General features: G+C 42.2%; 1 protein-coding gene across 1 annotated transcript in view; it reads left to right on the forward strand.

The window, feature by feature from the left end:
- Positions 1-8,112: 8,112 nt before the first annotated feature.
- grin3a (glutamate receptor, ionotropic, N-methyl-D-aspartate 3A) overlaps positions 8,113-23,472 on the forward strand; it is a gene marked incomplete at its 5' end in the record, with an annotated part of 81,385 nt that continues 66,025 nt past the window's right edge. Inside the window, one exon of the mRNA XM_080420223.1 lies at positions 8,113-8,988. Within this exon, the coding sequence (XP_080276349.1) occupies positions 8,113-8,988 (876 nt within the window). The remainder of the gene's footprint in view (positions 8,989-23,472) is intronic.

The following is a 23,472-nucleotide window of genomic DNA, read 5'->3' on the forward strand; positions in this document are numbered from 1 at the left end:
TGAAGCGGCTGGGATGAGGATCAGCATCTCCTAATCTGAGGCCATGGTTCTCAGTAGGAAACGGATGGATTGTCCCCTCCGGGTAGCAAATGAGTCTTTACCCGAAGTAAAGGAGTTCAAGTATCTTGCTGTCTTGTTCATGAGTGAGGGGAGTTTCCTTCGATGGCACTGGTTAGTACGTCAGACCAGAGTTGTGTAGAATTCAGCCAAGAGTCTGATGTAAGGGAATTGGAAACGGCTTATCATGCTGACATGTGTCTTAAGCCCTAGTGAGAAAACGTGCCCACAAGATGTTTAGACATATAACAGTGATGTTCAGATTTGTATCTCGTTCCCCTGTTTTCTATGTGTGAAGCAAGGATTGCTACTGTTGGAATAACCGACAGTAACAATCCTAGATACACAAGACTGCATATTCGCACATAATGTCCACATGCCCTCAACATTAAGCCTGCTTTCTGATGTGCTATTGTAACTGATTAAACTAACTATGTTCACTGATGAAGGTCCTAGCTATCATACCTAGACACAAGCTCTGACTGTTACTGATTGTTAATGAGTAGCTGGGGATTTAGCCATGACATAAATGGGCAGCTCATCCGGGTTCTGAAATTGGTTGGCATGTAGTGTTAGTAACATCGCCAAATCGTTTGTTAGCTTCGTTTAACCATTTGAAAAGGGCTCAGCTGGTGTCTATAGCAGAGCAGCATGTCTCTTTCTCTAATAAATGGCTTTTTTCCCCCCTTTTTTGTGTGGGGAACTCAGGCAAGGGAGCGAGAACATCAGAAGTGGTTGGATGAGCTCGAAGAAAAGTTCAAAAAGGACAAGAGAAAGAAGGAAAGGTTCTGTGAGCCTGTCGACCTGGCTGGCAGACACAGTTGTCAGCCAGTGAGAAGAGCTCCCTGGGGAGAAACAATGGAGCTTGTAGAGCAGAAGGCTGTGGTCATCAGCTGAGATGAGCCAGTCGGTGCGTTAGCCAAGCTGGAGTTTGAGGGCCGTAGAGGTTACTGAGTCGGAGGCCATTGTGGCAGATGTTTGGCAGCCTGGGAGATAGAAGCTGCAGTGTGCCATGAGAAAGTGGAGTCACCATTCACCTCCTCTTGAGTGTGTGGCTAAGGTCACAAGAGAGGCAGTTGTATCTAATGTGTGCACGCGGCAGTGGTGACAGCTGGTTGTGCACAGGTGCAAGAGACAATGCTGATTGTTTTTTCCACCCCCAGCTGGCGGAGAACCATAGTGGCGGTTGCTGGGGAGGCCAAATTGACAACAACTGATGTTGCTGGGGTGACCACCAATGAGGCTGAGGCTGTGGCAGGTCATGTAAATATGGAGACTGAGGTTATCGCAACAGCAGTCATTGAAGTTGTTAGAAAGGCGTTGAATCTGAGGCAGTGGAGACAGGTGTTGAATATGAGAGAATGGGGCAGCCCAGAGCACTGATGCTTCAAGCTCGGTAGGAGCAGCTTTGTCGCAGACGCTCAGTGGTGGGGAGAGATTGACATGGGCAGACGCACAGGCCGCCGAAGCACCACAGGGTGATGCCATTGTCGCAATGTCTTATATTCCATCTTCTGAGCATGCAATGGAACCAGGGCATGTGTAGTAGAAGGCTTTGACTCCCTCACAGTAACCGTCAGTAAAGGAGATGTCCTGCAGAGTGTGTGTTAGAGTTAGAAGGCAATCAGCTTGTGAGGAGGCATTCGTCATTGGTTATCTGTTCTATCAAAACATCCATGATTCCACATACCGCCGTGGGCAAACTGTCCTGGCGAACGGAAAGGTACTGTAGTCCTGCTGGGATTTCCCGACAGTGTGAATATTATATGCCTAAAGTAAGCCTTTGTGAATTTGACATTGTGAGTACCTTGCATTCACCTGGAAAGTAGTTCAATAGCGTGAGCACTTCGATTATTTTCTTTTTTCCTTTTTGCTAGTGTGAAGAGGGAGTTTGACGAGAACATGGCCGGTGCTACTTTGTAGGCCTCGGCCTTGTTGAAATGCAACCATGTTGTGAATACGGCATAGTTCACTAGCTGTTTTCCGCTCTGTGGTTTGGTTCCTTTGTATAACCTCAGGGTTTGATTTGCTGGGGAGTATGAGGGGAAATCCATGCCCCTGCTTCTGATATTACCCCTCTGGTCATTAATTTTTATCTCCGGTGGGAATATGTTTCATCCCTGGTTCTGCTAAGACTGAATTAAATACAGTACATATATTTCATTTGGGGAAATATAGTTTGATAGGATTGATATTTTTTAGCCCTGGTATCCCTATTTTGTGCACATTTTCAAAATGTGTCATAAATATTAAAACAAAATAGCAGATCTACAAGATCACATTGCATCTTGAGCTTGTAGATCGGCTATTATTGCTATTTGTAGTATGAAGAAGTACAGGGTTAAGTAAAGATCTTTTTTTTTTTTTTTTTTTTAAGTAGTTATGGGTTTGATTTTTAAACAAATCAAATCCTGGATAAACTCCCGTCTCCTCAGCCATGAATTCTACCACACCAACTGGGTTTGGGGGCCAATTTCCATCCCTGCTGGACATGTTGAATATGTTCCACAGTGACTTGCTCACACCAACAGTTTTGCATGTGGTGACACTAGCTTGCACTGATGACTTTTCACAATGTAACCAGTGGGAGCATTGGAAATAGTGAAACATGCTGTGAGACAACCTCTGGAATGCTCTCAAAAAGTGTGGGAAATTGGGAACCATGTTGATTCTCTAACTGCACAATCTTGCCGCATCAATGCAGCAGAGTAGTTAATTTTGGAAAATGTAGATTTGGTTATTTAAAAACATGCTTTGATTTGTGTTAGTAAAAAATTGAAAAATATAACAATCTCACTTCACATTTATCAAGTGGTTACCAACAAATAGCCAGTATCATAAACACAATGGAATATATTTTTTTTTACCGTGGTCTGTGTGAGTGTGTCTGTGCAAAATTCATAAAAGAATAAGAATATTATTGCAGAAAAATACTCTATCAATCTAAATAAATAAATCCTAAAAAGTCCATCCTCAAATCCATGTCATAAGAAGCAAGCATAACCAGATAAAAACTTCATCTATAGAGTTCATCTAATCTAATGCATAGGAATGCATACCTCCCAACCTAGTAGGGAAATTGGAGTTCAGTTTGTGACGTGTGTGTGTGTGCGTGCGCGTGTGTGCGCGTCTCTGTAGGCGTGCGTCACCACCAGTTGTCTGTCTGATAACTGCCTTTAACCTTGGTTTATGCCTTCAGGTTTTATCTGCTCCCGAGTCCTGTGTGTCACTGGAGGGGGAATTGAACCATGGAGGATCCTAGATGGAAGGTCAAAGGGTCAGTTAAGTCTACAGCTTCACTGACAGAGAGACGAAGAGACAGGCAAAGGGACACACAATAGAATAGAAGTACACAGTCAGTCACACTGAGGGACAGACAGACACAGCAAGGTCCTCAGTGTTCATTTATTGATTTGTATAGAGAGAATGTATACAAATTTACAATTGTGCACTCTTGGAGTTAAATTAATATCCAGGCTTCTACAGTGCATAGCAGAAAATGGAAAGGGAGACTAACAAACCAGCAAACAGCAGGATGTATGGACAACTAGGTAGTCAGCTGTAACAGTTGAGTGACAGGCAGGCAGAGAGAGACAGACAGACAGATAAACATGGATACAGCCATGCAGACGATTTGGCAAACCTCAAATCAGATAGAGGTCGATAGAAAGATTAGCAGATGAGAAAGAAGGAGGGCAGACAAAACTATAGGAGAAACAAATGGGACAGGGGTGCAGACAACCACCCACGGAGACAAACAAGGGGTGGATGTGTGCAGCCAAACAAACAAATAAAACCGGTCAAGCAGATAGACAGGGAGGCACAGGACAGCCGCAGGACTTGGATGCATACAAGTGGGTGGACAACAAAGAGAGAAATAGGAAATTACCGGTAGATTGATTAAAGGAACAACAAACCAAGGAGATAATGAGGGCATGAAGACATCAGGGACGTTGCCGCTAGGTTGTCAGATGGATAGAGGCAATGATGATATATGAAACCTTATTTTTATAACTAGAGGTTCATGCACTGTGTAGAGTGCCTATCTCCGCCACGAAGTGTGGTCAGTCTATTACATCACTCAACGTTGACGTATCTACAGCATGACTCTATATTTGGGCAATGTTTCAGCCCGGTCCATTATCTATTGACTTCCATTAAAAATGAAAACACCTGGAGGAAAAATCCCCCCCCCCCCCCCCTTTTTGCTTTTGACCTGGCGGAAATAATTGATAATGTCATTCTGGTGGAGTCCTCCTATACAGAGTGTTAATTTAACTAAGAGTTCAATTACCCCCCCGATGTTGTGGCGTTATACACATGAAAAAGTCATTCCTCAAAGACCCTCTTTTTCACTTACTGTAGCAGGGATAATTTGGCACTATTACAATGCATTTACAACACACACACACACACACACACACACACACACACACACACACACACTGTATGGAATTGCTTTTTGGCCCAGCAACAGCGATGACAGTGGCTGTTTGAAAGATGCAGTCTCTTATCTCACTTTCCATCCCTCTCTATCCCCTTCCTGCCTGTTATTTTCTCGTACTGTGGTTTTGTATTCCAACATCTTATTTTCTTCTTTAACTGACGTCTTATCTTTCTTTTGTTTTTACGGTGTGTGTGGAACTGCAGGAGTCCAACCCTCGAGATGAGGGGTGGTCTGAGTGTAACATCTGAGTGTTCACACTGCCAGTAGGTCACATAAGTACTTCCAATATTTGTTTTCCACATATATGTTTTATACTTTTTGAAATATTTTACTTATTTTTTAAGAAGAGGCTCTGATCAGGCTCACTGTTCCCATGTGGATCCTGAGATTCACATGATGTAATTTGTTTGTATCTGCTCTTAATGTACGTTATGAATGAACACTGAGATTTTACAGTGTACCCTGCCTCCCAACCATTGGTTTCCCTCCCTCCCCTCTGGACATCTCTTCTCCTCTCCTCTCCTCTCTTCTCCTCTCTCCACCCCTTTTCTACATTGTATTTCCTTTCCTTATTTGCTTGTCTCCTTTCTTATCTTTTAGTTTTTCTCTCACCCGCTCCTGGCTCCTCTCCCAGTGGTGTAAAGTAACTAAGTGCATTTACTCAAGTACTGTACTTACGTACAATTTTGAGGTACTTTTACTTTACTGGAGTATTTCCAATTGTCTACACTTTTACTTCTACTCCACTACATCTCAGAGGCAAATATTGTACTTCTCTACTCCACTACAATTATTTGAAAACTTTAGTTACTTTGCAGATATAAATGATTACATTATCAAACATACATGAACCACTTTAGCCCTATTTTATACATGGGATATTAGAAAATAGCCGATCTGCTATTTTGCTATTTTTAGATCTGCTATTTTCAAACATTTCAGTACTTTTACTTGTGATACTTTAAGTACATTTTAATACCAATACTTGTGTACTTTTACTCAAGTAAATTTTGAATTCCAGACTTTTACTTACTAACAGAGTACTTCTGCATTGTAGTATTGATACTCTCACTTAAGTAAAACATTTGAGTACTTTTCCCACCACTGTCCTCTCCCCAACGCTCTGCTTTTCTCCTCTGCCTCCCCACTCCTCTACATCTGCTCGGCCTCTTCTCTCCTCCCTCAGCCTCTGCCAATCCAATCCTCTGATGTCATACTGTATCGGATCAATCAGGGGTCATTGATCTTTCTGTATTTTAGTGGGCGTGTCTCTCATTATTAAGCCAGACTATTACTCCATCATTAATCTAGATCAGACCATTAGTGAATCATTAATCTGTGTCGCCGAGCCCGATGATTGGGTCAGCAGTAACCTTTGACCTGTTGGTTGCCGCAGCAACAGGAATTGCATTAGTCACACTACATTCCATCTGTCAGCTGCTGTTTAACAGCTAATTGGCTGCTATGAGGAGTTGTTAAATAAAGACCATTACCGTGAGGAATGTTTAATTATTCGTATCTTCTTCATAATAGATTTATCTCACCAAAACTAGACCCTGAAATATAGGGGAAAATTTTAAATATACATGCTGTATATACATAAATTATACTTTTTATTTATTTTAATCTTTTTCGTTATGCAGTATGCTGCTTTTTATTGTGTATTATGGGCCTAATGTCTAAAATAAAGCTTATATATAATTACTTACAACAGGCTACAGTACCAGATGTTATAATGTACTGTATCTCTCACTCTTGCTCGCATGACGCACATGCACACACACACACACACACACACACACACACACACACACACACACACACACACACACACACACACAGATCTTGTTTTTTAATCCCTCAGCCAAGCAGGGAGAACTACAGTACGGGCAGTAACTTGGTTTAGCTATGAACAGTTACAGATTTGCCCTATACTGTATGCTTTATATTTCCATAAAACACAGTGCACCGCCCTCTAGGCCTATTACCCTACACACAATAACCTTTGGTTTCTTTTGGTACAAAAGCCTATGGCTTAGACAGTGTTAGATGATGTAACGCATTGCGAGGCAATGTGCTGGTGTCTCAAAGCTGTTGTACTGTGTGAATTTCACTGACAAACAGGTGAATCGGATTTGTCACTCACAGATGTTTTTGTACCAGGGTATATTTTTCTTTTCCCTGTCTCTTCCTCCTCTGATAGGCTATTTATCTGTATAATCTGTCATTTGTATTGTGTAATTATATAGGCTGCACTTTTCTTTTAAGTTTTCTGTCAATGTGGCACTGCATTTATTTTAAGAATCAGAATGAGAATCATGGTTATTGTCACATCACTTGTTTACAGGTGTGAAATAATTGGGTGAAATTCGTTTTTGCATAAGCTCCATCAATTTTGTTGTTTTCCAGAAAGGCAGAAGAAGAAAAAGGAGGCAGGCAGGGAGGGGGAAAAAAGGAAATATTAAATAGGCCTAAGCTTGTCAAACAGAACATAATACAAAAATCAAGATATACATTTTTAGGCCTACAGGACCAGCAGATACAGTAACATGAGGTTTAGCATAAGGTGCAAAAGTGGTAACACATTGGTACAGAAGGTCCACGTAGTGGCATAGGCTATGTGTGCATAATAATACATATGGTGCAAAAAAACGTTATTTTAGGTTTGTTTTTTGTCTGTGTGGTGCTAACAGGTTAACTTCTTTAACCACTTAAACCCCATCGGTATTGTGGGGAAAGCTTTCGCTGAAAAGAGCAGATCGACAAGCTCACAATGCCGCAGCGGGTGGCGTTGTGAGCTTGTTGATCTGCTAACACTTGTGAGCTTGTCCCTGAGGGACTCCGCGTTACCCATATGGGGTTTAAGTGGTTAAGTTATTTTATTAGCCTATTACTTATCGATCCTCTATGACAGTGCAGTGTGGTGGTGGTGATGACGGGGGGGCGCGGACCGCGGTCTCGTGCTGGAGGGTCTGAGCAGAACAAGACAGTGTCATCAGGGTGAGGAGGAGGGAGCTGAACCAGCTGTCTGTCTGTGGAGGAAAGAAGGAAAAAAAAGCCTCCTGCTTCATGTTTTAAACTGAGGAAACCAAACAGTTACCGTGCGCCTGCTGCACTCTGGATGGTATATTGTGGAATATTTTTCTTTTCCCCATCAGTGAAATTGGATATTGGAGGAGGGAAAAAAAGATTTTTTTTTTCATTTGTGGGCAATGGATTTCAGTATCTGGAATGTGTTTTTTTAAAAGCACTATTTTATTTTATGCTTGTTTTTCCAGAGTTTTTTTTTGTGGGAATCTTAATCCGTATACTATATGTTCAAACAGGTTTTGCTGATGAAAATCCTTTGAGATGAAAAACGACGTCGGCACGACTTTGGATTCATTCTCTTTTGCATGTGCGCGGCTTGTGCCCATGAGTCTCGCGCAGCCTGTTGTTGTCGGCGGGGGATAACGCACAAGTTTTGCCGCGAGCGGAGCCGGAGACCGGTCTGAGCGACGGCGGGCGCACGCACGCGGTGGATGTTGTTGTTGTTGTCACCGGGGGAGGAGGACACCGGTTCCCGGGGAGCGCTGATCATGACGACCGGCAGCCTAATAATAGGAGCCATGGGTCCGAGGCGGCGGCGGCGGGGGGCTCCATCACCGCTGTTGCTGCTGTGCGCCCTGGTGGTGCTGCTGCTGCTGCTGCTGCCGGGCGCCCTGTCCCACCCGCAGCCCTGCCAGGTGCTGAGACGCATCGGCCACACGGTCCGAGTCGGGGCTCTGCACGTCCAGCCCCGGCTGCTCCCCTCCTCCTCCTCCTCCGCCGGCGGATCGTACGACGACGGGGATCGGGGCGAAACGGCAACAGCTGGCGGCGGTGGTGGATCTGGATCTTCAAGGGTGACGCGTGACCTGCGGGAGTTATTGGAGACGGAGAGGAGCGGGGAGACGAGGGAGTTGTTGGAGGAGAGGAGCGGGGAGACAACAAGTGTCGGAGGCGGCATGGGGAGCCTCAGGACCAGAGGCTCGGGTAACAACGGCCAGCGGGGCGCGGGGAGCAGGAGCAAGAACCTGGCGCGGCAGCGCGAGGAGAAGGAGAACGCCTCGAGGGAGAGCCGCGTGTTCGCGCCGCGGGACTCGGTGCTCCTGGCCGCCGAGGCTCTGAACCGGGCCGGCAACGTGCTGCCCTACAACCTGTCCCTGGAGCTCGTCATGGCCGTGGGGTCCGGGCTGGGCGAGCTGCCCGCCTCCTTCCCCTTCCTCTCCTCTTCGTCTTCCTCTTCCTCCTCCTCGACGCCGGGCGGCGGCGCCGACGAGGAGTCCGAGGACCCGCTGTCCTTCTTGGAGAGCGTGTGTCACACCGTGGTGGTGCAGGGGGTCTCCGCCATGCTCGCCTTCCCACGGAACCGCGACGAGCTGGTGAAGCTGGAGTTCATCTCGCAGGCGCTCCAGGTGCCTGTAATCAGCGTGGTGCAGAGGGAGTTCACGCGCAACAGTGAGGTAGGGGTTAATACACACAGGCCTATCCTATTAGTGGTTCTCAAACTTTTTCATGTCAAGGACCCCCAAAATGATATATATTTGGCTGCGGACCTCCCCCCATCTCAAAAATATTTTGTGCCAGGGATTTTTCAAAAATAGCAGATCTACAAGCTCATATCGTGGCACTAAGTGATGCGCTATGAGCTTGTAGATCTGCTATTTTTTAATGGCCAAAGTATAAGATAAGAAGGTTAAAGTGGTTAAAATGATTGTGGCACTACATTAGCACATTTTGCTGGGGACCCCCTGGTACCGCCCCCCCCCCCCCCCCCCCACCCAGGACCCTGTCCCCTGGCCGGGTCCCCGGACCCCACTTTGGGAACCAACGTTATACCATAATAACAATCACTAAAAATGTATGCAAAAATTCAAGCATGCTCACATATGCCTGTTGATTCATTGTAGCCTATTATTGCAATATAACGGGCACGTGCGTGTGGGATTAATTCAGTGGATCCAGTTTCACTTTTCCTGACTCCAGTGGGGTGTGTGTGTGTGTGTGTGTGTGTGTGTGTGTGTGTGTGTGTGTGTGTGTGTGTGTGTGTGTGTGTGTGTGTGTGTGTGTGTGTGTGTGTGTGTGTGTGTGTGTGTGTGTGTCTGTGTCTGTGTGTGTGCTCCAGCACTGGACAAGGTGCTGTGAACTTCCCAGATGTAGTCCTACTTAATGTTAAAGTAATAGCCTACCTTGTTTGTCTGAGTATAGAGCTATGCTGGCCCCAAGGGAAGAGTTGAAGGGATGAGAGAATCAAGCAATGTTACACGTGTATAATTTGAGATGGATTCTTTCCCAGTGGAAATTCAGCACCATGGAGAGAGAGTGCACAGAACAGGTGCCCAAACTCTGGTCGTGGATGTAGATTCCTGTTGCCAGTTGTTTACCCTCAAATTCAAACTAGTGCATTCTGAGATAGTGGGGTTGCTGGATTAAACAGGAGTTAAACAGCGATTTATAATGTTTACAAATACATAATAGCCTACATAAAGACAGTTTTTTTATGTCATGAAAGGCAGCAATGTGTAACTTTGGTATTTAATTAATTTTTCCTTTTTAAATGTTTTGAGAAAGATTGATTTGCTTTTACATTCTGCTACAAACAGCCTCTTTCCTACACCCATCTCCTTCTAAAATCACCTGAATCACTCAATTACTCTTTTGGCTGATCTATATTGTGAAAGTACTATCATTATCGATCAATGGCTCAGGTTGTGTTAACTATTGTCATAAAAAGAGCCATAGTGTGATATAAGCTAATTTAGTGTCGTAAATCATTTTGTAGATAAATGTAGGTGTCTCATTTTTGGGGAGTGAAATTAATGGAGCTCTTCAACGTAAAAGGTCTTGGATGAGTTGCATTCATCTGTTCCAAAGCAGCACACTGACGCTATGCTGCAGAGACCTGATGTCTCCCTGACAATTTTAAACAAACCAAGACCAGATAGACCACACAGAGTGTGCCAAAATGTAACCATAAGGGCTTATTTTCCTCATTTTTACACTTTCTAAGTGAAATGAACACTGAGGATTTTACTGTGCAGAGAAGAGATGGAACATAACAGAAAACCAGAGAAGATGAGATAAGATAAGATAAGGCTAATGGCTAATAGATTTTATTATTTAAATATTATGAAACATTCAGAGTATGTCATTGGGCCCAGAATACAAAGTGTAGTTTCCCTGGGACAATGTATTTCCGAAAAAGGCTGAAACATTTAACATATTCCAAGATCCTGTGTGCTGATGTCGAACCTCAAAGAGTCCATATACAGTAGATTATGCTGTTGAATATGATAAAATGTCCAATGGCACGTGTGGTCATAGGGATCAGAACACGAAACAGGTCCCCTAGGGTCATTTGTTAAAGTGCATTGAGGATTGGAATTCTCTACTGCTAACTTTAGGTTACAAATAGAATACATTTTTGCTCCTGTGGTAGCGTAACACAGGTTAAAGGAATGTTTCACTTTAAAACAAGTTTGGGGTCATTTTAACGTCTCCTCAGGCTTTTGTGAACACACCAGACAGCTTTTAAGTTGCTTGATTTGGTATTTAGATATTTGATATTCATTTGATCAGACACGCCCCCTTCCTATACAAACCATAGACTGTAAAATGAATGGACAAAGGGAGCCCCATTGGTTTTTACAGACCGTTTTGACATTGAATTGACATCGGCATCTTTGAACTTCCGGTCCCGAAAAGAAACCGGAAACGACTGTTATTGGCTGCAACCGCAGCGAGGGCGGGTCTTCAATCGGTAGAACCAGTAGGAGCCCTAGAAACATACCCTACTTTCTCATTAATTAAAAACATTAATGGGACCATCATTTACTAAACGCATCATCGTCATCAAACGCTATCATGGTAATTGAAAGAAGACTTTAAAACTAGCGATTGAAAGCATGAAGTATTTATGACAATGTTTATTAAGGTAATAAAATCAAGTGTAAAGTCCGGCCAAAAACCCATTCGCTTTAATAGAGAGTAATAGAGAGCAGGGGGGAAATCATGGGGGAAATAGCGAAACTAGCGACCACCCACTGTCACTTCCTATATGGCCTCAATTCAGAAACCGGATGCTAGCACCTTGATAGAAACCCATTGTATTTAACAATTGATGAATCTATCATGATTAAAATGAAGTTTGAAGTTGCAATGGGTTTGTATAGGAAGGGGGTGTGTCTGATAACATGAATATCAAATATCTAAATACTGAATCAAGCAACTTAAAAACTGTCTGAGGTGCTCTCAAAATCCAGAGTAGTTAAAATCACCTACAGTACAGGGTTCACATTACTGTGATGCACATTCTATGTGGTGTTTGACTATAGTAGTCAGCAGGCTAACGGTAGAAAGCAATTATGGGAAATACCGTATATGTTGTGATATGTGTGAATATGAAAAAATAAATAAAATAAAACTGCAACACACTCAATCATGCTGTTCCTATAATCCCATCTGCCTCAGTGGCAATGTAAACCAGTAATGTGCCAAATATGCCTATTTAAGATTATCTGTTGAATTCACCACTGGAATGCCAAACAATGACATTAGGATAATTAGACATTCTTTTATGCTAATCCACTCTCAAATTCAAGGCTTGCAGAAAAAGTGTTTTTTTGCGTATGTGTGCACAGTCACACATACTGTACGCACGCACGCACGCACGCACGCACGCACGCACGCACGCACGCACACACGCACGCACACACACAACGGGGTGAGATAGGGAAATGCCTTTAGGTTGGAAACACTCTGGATTCATCACTGGTATTGTTCAAGTATGTGCGTGTGCGTGCGTGCATGCAGGTGTGAGAACTGGGGCTGGGCTGGTTATTTCATAATCGTGATAGACAGACGGTCATCCATAATCGTGATTTATTACTATTATTGTCTGTTGGCGTGTAAGGAATTCCCACCACAGTTAAGCTTGAGAGTGCTTGTTTGGGTTCAATCAACGTTCTGCGTAAGCACAAGTGCAAGGTTTTTTTAAATAATTTGACAACAAGGCAGGTGCACCATTAGGCGAGTGAGTGTCCGTCCAATGAAGTCACTGCTGCTATGTCGGAATTTAATTTAGCTTACTGGTTTGCGGGCTACATGCTAGTGGCTAGAGCCGCCCCTAGCCACTGAGGGTGTCTGTGTGTGTGTGTGTGTGTGTGTGTGTGTGTGCGCGTGTGGATACTTGAGCAGAGACCTCCTTGGTAACAGTCAACCACATTGTGTACATTTTGCACACATACACCCTCTCACACGAACACACACGAACGACTGCACGCAAGCATGCACACGCACGCACGCACGCACACACATACACTCACCCCACCATTAGTTAGCCTGAAGGCTTCTGGGACACTTGCCACCGACTGAGCTACAGTAACGTACGCGTGTGTGTGTGTGTGTGTGTGTGTGTGTGTGTGTGTGTGTGTGTGTGTGTGTGTGTGTGTGTGTGTGTGTGTGTGTGTGTGTGTGTGTGTGTGTGTGTGTGTGTGTGTGTGTGTGTGTGTGTGTGTGTGTGTGTGTGTGTGTGTGTGTGCACAAAATGAATGGAGAATTTGTGGTTTGGGCACAGAGTGTCAAGAAGTTTGGAGGCAGCGAGGGGTGAATGGTTTAGCAGGTAAGAGGCTATAGGGATCTGGAAAAGCTTGAGAACACCTGGAGACGAGTTGCAGTCGAGGGAGGGATGTGAAAGAAGGAACACTGTTGCCAGATGAGAAATGTTAAACTATTGAACCAGAGGCTTCAAATTTTAAAGAAGATTATCGTACACAGCCAAAAGAAGAGACATCGCAGTGTAATTTGTTCCAAAAACTGCATATTTATTGTAAACAACAACCTTGTTCGAGATGCCTACTTGAGAAAAACACAGCACATAGGCTGCATGGAAGCAGGCAACTTCCTGGACACTATACTTAGATAAAACAAATCTGGTCTACAGATAAATGTAAATCAATTGCTCAAACATGGAAACAACAGTTGTATAAGTCATCAGTATATAATTATGATGTAATGCTGTCTATGCATTCAATATGCTTGCTGTAGCAATATTTGTACTTGTCAAAGTAATGCTATCTCTTTTCAAAATCATCCAAAAAGTATCTCAGTGCATAACAGGACCTGTGTCTGTGACTTCAACTTCAACCTCCGTATATCAGAGGTTTAATGGGCTGTGGCAGTCAGTTTCTGACACAAGTGCGTTGCGGTCATTACTGGTCAAAGCGAGTGTATAGTTGCGTAACACTTACTGTACTGTACTTTACTGTAAACTTGGATGTATCCTCCCGCTATCTTCTTGACACACTCTGATGGAGAACTGCAGCCATGCTCGCTCCTGTGTGGGGTCATGCACGTCATGCATTAAGAATAACGATTGACTAGAAAGACCGACTTTGCTTCTATGTACAAATCTAGGATCAGATTTCCTTATCTTAATCCATATAATGTGTAAAAGCCAAAGTAGATCCTGAATCAGCTGCCAGGGAATTTAGTAAATGCATGCACTTTCTTTTTTAATGGCACAATTATCATACGTTTGGGCATTATTTTGCATTGTTGATCGTACATTGCTCACAGGGTAAAATTATCGTACAAATACAATGATTACCAAACATCTGGCACTGATGAGGATGCGCAATGCTGGCACTTAACCACTTTCAAACAGAAGTCAATTTTTTCAAGGTAGGAAAAAATATTCGAACATTTCAAAAATAGCCGACCCGTCTCATCGCGACAGGTTGTGAGCTTGTGGATTTTACTATTCGTCAGATGACAAACAATATCGGCTTAAAGGGATAGTTCACCCCCAAAATTACTTTTTTTCTATCGATTAGTCACCCCATGGAGACTAGAATTCATCATTGTTTTTGTTTTTGGCGCAGTCAAAAACAAAAGTCAATAATCTCCGGTTCCGGTAGGATACACAAAGAGTCTCCTTTGTGTCTCCTACCAGAACCACTGCCTACCAGTCCGCTGGTTATCAAATTATTGGCTTAGGAATCCGACAAAAACTAAAAAAATAACCATTAATTTAAGTCTCCTTGGGGTGGGTTTTTTTTTTTTTCACACATGCGCAGGTGATGGGTTTTTCTTTTTCTTTTTAGAGTAGGTCATCAGATCACATCTCCAATTGAAACTAAATGTGCTTTTCATCTACTATCTAGTTTGCACAGTTTTACAAGAAAACAACAAACAATTATGTGATCATTTTACTCAATATTCCGAACAGGATTTGAACTGTGACCCATCTTTACAGAACATTAACAATATTGTTTATTTTTCAGCACTTAATGTCCCAATAACTGTTAGCAGGAAAGTTGATGGTTAGAAATGGGGGGGGGGGATTTTCATCTACACAACGCCACTCAGTTAAACCGCTTGAATATATTTCTCACTGGAAACAAATGCAGATTTTTGCAATGTGTAAATTGGATCAGGGTTAAGTCAAATTTGCATATGTCATGTAATAGATCTAATCATCTTTTGCACAGCACAAGAGCACATGTAGCAAAAATAACTAAATTAGATGTTTAAAAAGGACACCCAGTTACTGCACACTGGGTGGGAGGGGATCGGGGTGAAAGCAGCATTGCTTAATTGTACCACAGCCCTGGGTAAGTTGTTTTTCTTCTTGGAAGTCCTAGCTGCAATCTTCCTGTATCTACTTCCAGACGGCAGGAGGTTGAACGAGTGATGGCTGGGGTGGGATGGCTCTTTAATGATGTTGTGAGACTGCCGCGAGGTGCCGCAGGCACTGTGAGGTGTAGTTTGAGTACCAGATAGGTCCCGATGACGTGCTGTGTTCACTATCATACCACACTTGCATGCAGTATGTCGGTATATGCTCACAGAAGAGCACTGCTATAGAAGTTCACAATAGATTATGTCTAATTGTTCACTTCTTCTAGAAGTTTAACAAGGGAAATCCTTGGGAAATCCTTGCCAAAACATTTTCCAATACTTCTTCAGTAGGTTATTTCTTCCGCAAATACAGATAAAATACAGTCTCAGTGACGGTTGATATCGCTTACCCCATTTGTTTAACCCTTTAAGACCGGGAACGCATCTGTGTCATTTTAGATTTCAGTAAAAATAGCAGATATAAGCTCAGAGTGCCGCACTTTGAGCTTGTAGATCTGCTATTTTTGAAAATGTGAAAATCTTTGAATATATATATGTTTTAAAGCGAACATTTTCTTCTGGGGGTCCCCAGAACAACATATTTTGAGATGGGGGTCCGCGGCCAAATACATATCATTTTGGGGGTCCTTGACATAGAAAAGTTGGAGCACCACTGATATAGCAACATAAGTAAAAAAAAAAAAAAAACTGATAGGATTTAGAAGACATTTGTAGAATATATATTCAAAGATTTTCAAAAATGTTCACGATTTTTCAAAAATAGCAGATCTACAAGCTCATAGTGCCGCACTGAGTGCCGCACTATGCCGCAATAGCCAAAGAAATCTAAAGTGACACAGATGCGTTCCCTGATTGCATGGGTTAAACTCACTCCTATCAATTGATGTTCGCTCACTTGACCACTTAAATTGGACCCTTTTCAGGTGGCAGGCTGTGATAAAGCAAGGAGAGCATATCATTGCTGTAAGGCAGCAGAAGAAACCTTGTATCTCCACATTTCAACTAGTTTTCTTTTCTTCTTTGTTTGTAAATGACTGCCGTACTTTGTCGTGCAAGAGTGTCTCGCAAAAGTAGAGAAAATAGCCAGTCTACAAGCTCACAATGCGTTGCAAGCTTGTAGATCTGCAATTTTTTAATGAATTTGGACATTTTGAAAGAGAAAGTTTCTGTGGGTTTCATTTAGCCTATGAAAAGTGTTAACAAGCTTTTTCTATTTCCTGAAAAGTAACGGTTTCGGACATACCGCGTTTCCGCCCCACAGCGATGATATTCAACTTGCATGGTCATGCGGTGCATTGCGAGGCGTCACAGTTCCAGCCTGGCACGCAGTGAAATGTTGAACACAAAGTGCCTGCCAGTGTCCAAGCACCCACTGTCAGTTACTCCAGTGCTGTGACCCAGATAAATAAGCCCAGCTCTCCAGCTGGGCTCTCTCTGGTGTGTGTTTTTGGGAGTAAGTTTAGAGGGATGACTATCATTTATTTCTATATCACATGGTATAGCCCCTATAAGCTCACTACCAAGTTGAAAAGCACCCGAACTTCATCACATAATGGGAGTATGTTTAGAAAGATGACTATATAACATTTTTAATATCACATGGTAGTATGGGTGTTTTGGGCAGCGGTGGCCTAAAGGTTAGAGGAGCGCACTTGTTGATGAGCATTGTGCTCAGCTACTACCCTGGGTAAATAAAGAACCAAAAAAAAGAAGTATAGCCGCTATACACTCAACACCAATTGGAAAAGCATCCTAACTCACATCAAGTGACTCAGACCCGTCGTAGATTGCAGTATAGATGCTGTAAGTGATCTAACGGTTCATGCTTTGAACCAATCAATTTCACAACACAGTAAAACATGTAGAGCATACGAATGGAAACAAATTAGGAAGGGTTAATTTAACTTCCAACCCTTCAGAGTTAAATTGACATTAAGGATTTGTGTTGTGTAGTGTAGTGTCAATGTCTAAAACAAGGCCTAAACCATGTGTTCGAAGTGGCACTATTCCTAAAATGCTGATTGTTTTTTTGGTATCCACATGGTTCTCACAAATTGAAGAGATTAAGAGAGTTTTTGACACTCAATGTGCAGGATAATCTTCATGGCAGATGTTTACATTTCCGTGGAATCATATGCAATTATGTTGCATTGATTTTCATTTGGTCCTCCTAACTTCACCATAAGTGCGGGTTCTGAACGGCAATAAATCATTTAGACCAGAGAGCAAAAGACCCTTTTTATGTTTTTTCTGACTCAAAATGTTTGCCATGAGTACGTGCTAGGGTATTGGAAGCTGCTGATGCTGTTGTTTATGAGCGAGCGCGCGCGCGCGCACACACACACACACACACACACACACACACACACACACACACACCTGCATTTCCCCCCACTGCTTATGTGTTTTAATGTATCAATTATTCCACTTTAAGGGAGGGTGTTCCACTTTGCATTGAAATATTTCCAGCCTGTTACTTTATTGGCTTTTTTTCTTTAGCTTCTTCCTGACTCTGACCATGTAATGGTGTGAAATTTCACAGTATTGTGTGTTCTCTATCGATATACTACAGAATACAGAAATTCATGGTATCCCCCCCCGTCCCCTATCAATTAAACATTGTAAAAAGAAACAAACAAACAAGCATTTTGCTTGTTTGGTGTGTGTGTGTAACATTTACATTCTTGTAGAGCTTGTAGATTAACTATTTTCACCAACCTTTGGCTTATTTTTGCAGAATGTTTGCCTAACAAGACACCTAATCATTAGTTCACAATAGGCACTTATACACTTTTACAAAGTAAAGTAGAGGCAAAATGATTCAGCCCCCACACCATTGGTATTTTTTCTTCCAACTACACATTATGCATGATGATAGGGCAGCTGCAAATTTCAACAATTCAGCCCTGAGGTGTGTGATAAACCATTTCAGACCCTTGGTACATCTGCCAACCCTTCATACCACCCAGGCTCCCCCCAGGTCCCCAGTCCCTGGCTGGCTACTATTTCCAGCCAGCTGGAATGTACATTTTATACCAGTGTCCCAAATAATGGGTGCGGGAGCCATTTTTGGATCACACACAATTTCTTATGGGTCACAAGTAAATCCCCCCACGTTAGGTTTCCTATATTAAAAAAAGATAAATTTGATTAGAAATGTACAAAAATGAATTCCATACATTTTACGAACTTTTAAGAAATAGTGAAAACACAGATTTTCCCTATTGACTCTTTAACTGCCAGAGTTTTTCAGAAAAGCCACTGCAAGCGATTCTGAGTGTTTTTACTAACTTTGAAAAATCATAGAATATTATTTTTCACAGCGATCCACCCGGCGATCGCCTCATTACACGTATGGGGGTCTCGGAAAATCGGGGGGAAGAAAGCGTGCCGTCGGGATAATCCATTCCATAGTTATGGGCAGTTGAATGTGGCTTGTTTTCGCCAAAAACAACAGAAAGCAGAGACATTTTTACTTTTATAAATCCTATAACACTGAACGAAACCAGCTTAATTTTGTTGTGATCACGTGATTTTCAGGGTGTTTGTGATCCTGAACAATCTATCTGCTATTCAAAAATACGGCACTCGCTATGAGCTTGTATATCTGCTATTTTTGAATAGCCCAAATAAATAAAGAAATGACACAGATGCGTTGAATGGGTTAATAGACAAAGAGTGTGATGGTTGATACAAAGAGTTCACACAGTAAAATCCTCAGGGTTAATTGAACTCTGCACTATTTGACTGTGCAGCAGAATAGTGAGTTGGGGGCTATGCTTTATAGGATTTCCTGCTGATGAAAACACAATAGTCAGTTCCTCTGGGGAATCTGTAATTTTGCTTACATATAGATGTTTCAGTGGAATGTTGTATAACAGCTGTGCCTATATAGATGACACTCATGTTTGTTGTTATACATTAAATCAATGTGGTCACCATATATTAGTAAAATGTTTAATAAGACTAAAGAAAAGTTAATGGATCAACAGAGTCCACTTTATTTCAGGTAAATCATTGAATTACAGTAGGCCTACAGTATATGACAGCCTTGCTTGATTAATAATTAACACTTAAGTGAATTACTCAGAGCGTTTAGCCTGAAGCTTTTAAATACATTTGGATGGAGAGGCAGACATTTTGGATACCAATATAAACTATAATCTACTGTAAGATTATGCCAATTTTTACTTTTATCTGCAGTTTTACTATCATTTGTATCATGTAGGCTACAACTACCACAGATGAATTAACCCACAATGTCTAGCCATCAGTGTTCAACAAGTTGTTGAGTCTACTCTACTCTACTCTACATAAACTGACTGGAAGTCAGCTGCTGAGATTGTCTAGATGTCATTTCAAGTCAAAAAGTATTACTTTATATTGTGATTATTTTATAGACATAGATCACAAATATTCACTAACCATTTGAATGCTGTTTACTTTGGTTAATGATCGAATCAAAGCAAGACCAATATGCAGCTGATCGTTCTAGTCCGTTGGTCACCTTTACTGTAAGTAGACATAGAATTTGTCTTTTGTGAACATTCATGAACAAGACACAAGGACACTGTAACACTAGCCTGGTATCCAGCCTGCTTCGCTACGTTCGGCGGACTTTTTTTTCTCTCTTCGCTTCTCAGTCTGGAAAGCCTCCCATTGGGAGGTTTTGCAGAACTACACTGGAACTACATATGTTACGTTGGGCAACGTCGTTGCTGATTGGATGTTGTTCAAACGAATGACGAATCACAACGATCACACTGTTTTTTTGGTCCCGCCCCGCACCACAGACCAATCAGAAGCCCCAGGTTTGATTCGAACCTTTTGGCATGTCCCGCCTCCCTTGGAGATAGGAGGCTTTCCAGACTGAGAAGCGAAGAGAGAAAAGAAAGTCCGCCGAACGTAGCGAAGCAGGCTGGTTCCCAGGCTACTGTAACACAGCCTTTCTTAGACTTTCCAGGCTTTATGCCAACCGTACACACACAAACACACACAACAAATTGTGATTCCTGATGAAAAAGTTATAAATAAATACAAATATAATTAAGAATTCGACAAGATGGATAAAAATCATCACAGAAAATATAACACCAGAAAAATCTGGCACATTTTAGCCATATCAACTTATCCAATCAATATTCTACACACTCCAAAGACCCCAGGTGGTGTGGACCCAATTAAAACATGGTATTTGTTTGTTATGTAGAACAGTAGTTCCCAAACTGGTGGTCAGGACCCCCAGGGGGTCTCCAAATTATTTTGGGGGGTCCCCAGATGATTAGCTTAATGTGCAACATTCACTCAACAGTAAACAACCAACATACAGTGTATACAGGGTATCTGCACATTTATAAAGTGACAATTTAAGGACTTTTAAGACCTTTTTAATACCAAATTGGCCAAATTGTGAAATATTACGTAAGAAAGATGCAAACATTGTGAAAATAGCCGATCTACAAGCTCACAGGCGCAGTGAGTGTGTAGTTCGGCTCTTTTCACAATATGTATCTGTGGAACCGAGTCAAACTAAATGTAATGCCCACAATTCCAAGTGCTTGTCAGGGTGGGGGGTCCCCAGTTCAAATATGATTATTTTGGGGGGTCGCGGCCTGAAAAGTTTGGGAACCCTTGATGTAGAACACTAGAACAGAGTCAGGGCAGTGAGTCTAATTGCCTCATTGTGAAAAATCTTCCCCCTCGTTATTTAGAGAGCTGAACAAAGAGAGGGTTGCAGATTTAGCTGGATCACAGTACCACGGGATCACAGCCAAGAATAAATCCCTCACCCTGGGGTAGAGAGAGTAGAGAGTCAAATGCCTTACAGACCGTGATGCCATGTGGCCTTTTTTTTCCGACCAAAGAACAGATAAGTTCAAGATCTGCAATGAATCTGGCATTTAATTGGTTCTGATGGGTGTTTCTGTTTTCTCCTGCAACGTTAATGCTTCCCATTGTAGACAATCAGCAGATCATGGAGAGGAATAAAGATTGTCCAATTTGCATGCTTAATGAGCAAAGTGATTAATGAGATAAATGAAATGAACCAATAGACTCTCTGGGATTTTTGTGCATAGCTTGTGTAAAAGTTGTGGAATTAATTAAAACAAAATAGTTGAGAAGGATGACTGTGCATGTTTGTGTAGTTGTTTGTGTATTATGTGCACATGTTTATTAGTGTATTTAAGCATATCATACATTATGTTTATGTGTGTTAGCGACGCAGTGTACATCAGGTAGATGAGTGACTGGGATTTTATGTGCTTCGTACTTTGGCTATAATCAATCATTAGCGTTTATTGTTCATTAGGATCCCCATTAGCTGTGAACCGCTAGTCTTCTAGGTGTCCTGAGTATAAATCTGTACAAAGTAACCACTGTATATGACTAAGTTATCAAGTGTAAGTGCAGACAAACGAAGTATTATTGTTTGATTATTCAGTTAATCTATGCAATGAATTTACAGTATAATACCACGGTACAATATGGTCATAAAGTACAAAAGTATGGGAAATGCTCATCCCAAGTTATCTGAACCCAAACAGACATCTTGACACCTTGAAATTGCTTTGTATTTTTACCCAGAAGACAAAAACATAACTTAATGTAACTTAAAGTACATGGCCTATATTAAATATTTTACATGATAAGAATAAATAAATAAACAGATTCTGATTGCAAAAAAAAACTTTTACTTGATGCATTGTGTTGAAATCAATTAATATGACCAATAATTTCAGTGTTTTGAGTAATGTAACGTACACAAAAGCTGCAATGCTTGACCATCATTGTTTCAACGTTCGTTTTGCTTGGATCCTACCCTGGCAGCAAGCACCGTAAAGAGGAAAGAAACACAGTCAGAAAAGCCACTGGTGATTGATGGGTTGTAGCAGAGTGAGGTAATACTGGACAAAGAGAGGCAATGCTAATTTACAACTGCCCTAAAGGCTCTGCATTTCAAGACATTACTTTATAAACATGACTTCCTGGACATCTATCACTTGTCTTCCCCAACTGAACTCTCCTGTGTGTGTGCGTGCGTGCGTGCGTGCGTGCGTGCGTGCGTGCGTGCGTGCGTGCGTGCGTGCGTGCGTGCGTGCGTGCGTGCGTGCGTGCGTGCGTGCGTGCGTGTGTGTTTGTGTGTGTGTAGCCCTCCATAAATAGCTGATCTACCTGCTAACAACGTTTCGAATCGCGTAGAGCTGTTCTTTTTTGGCACGTGACTCCCTCTAAGCTAATGACGGTACCACAACTCGCTTATTATTTTATTTCAATGTCTAGCCATCACTTTCCTCTTCAACCCCGGATTTTAACCCGATTACCTGCACAAGTGTTGAAAGTTTTACCATTGAGCTAATGGAGCCTGCCTGCTTACTCAGGGGATACATTGAATCTTGACCTTCAGGTCAAACTTAGTCTCAGATCCTTTGTCTAGGTGAGACATGACCTTCGACACGATCTAAATGTCTCAATAGAAGAGCAGGGAGACAAAATACAACCACCCCAATTGTATAAGTTATATTGAATTAACATACTCTAACATACAGATCGGACCAAATGATATTTTATTCATGCTTTAAAACGCTTCTTATTTTGCATGATTTTGTACACTTGCCGACTGTTTCTGGATGCACGTTTCTCTTTGGCTGGTACTGAAAGTGCCTATGTGGAAGTCCAAGGAAATTACATTGATGCTGTGCAGATCTGCTTACTTTCCCCAGGCATGAAAAGCGTGTTGTGATTGGTCAAAAATGACAGCTTCCAGGGGAAGTCCATAGATTAAATGGAAGTCTCACCCTATACGTTTTGCCGTAGGTCGTTACCAGGCTTTTCTCCTCGTGAGATGAGAAAAAGCCTGGGAACGAGGTTACAATCCCGGTGAGATCGCTTGAATTTATCCGTTTGATTGGCCGTGAGCATGTGCATCGCGTGCGCATTGCATGCTACGAATGGCTGCAGAAATTGCTTTTGACATGAGTGCGATGAAGAAGCCTTTTGAAAATCAATTCTAAGTGACTGCTACTAACAGAAAACACAGCATGTTTATAATGCTAATATGTCATGCTTGGGTGGGGACAACAAATAAACAGGACTTATGGTGCTCTCTTGCTGCAGTCTTGACGAAGCACGTTGTATGGCTGTGATAAGCTATTTCCAAGCTCAGAGTTTACAGAGCGCCACATTGTTGGGTCCCTGTCTGAAATACTCCCACGGTTTTCAAGGTTTTTGTTTGTTAGTATTTTAGTTGTTTTTTTCCTGCTGCAGCTTATTCCCCAGGGGAATCAGGCTTTGACGGGGGGGCGCAG

Source organism: Gymnoscopelus braueri (genome assembly GCF_963280865.1).
Source record: "Gymnoscopelus braueri genome assembly, chromosome: 22".
Lineage (NCBI taxonomy): Eukaryota > Metazoa > Chordata > Actinopteri > Myctophiformes > Myctophidae > Gymnoscopelus > Gymnoscopelus braueri.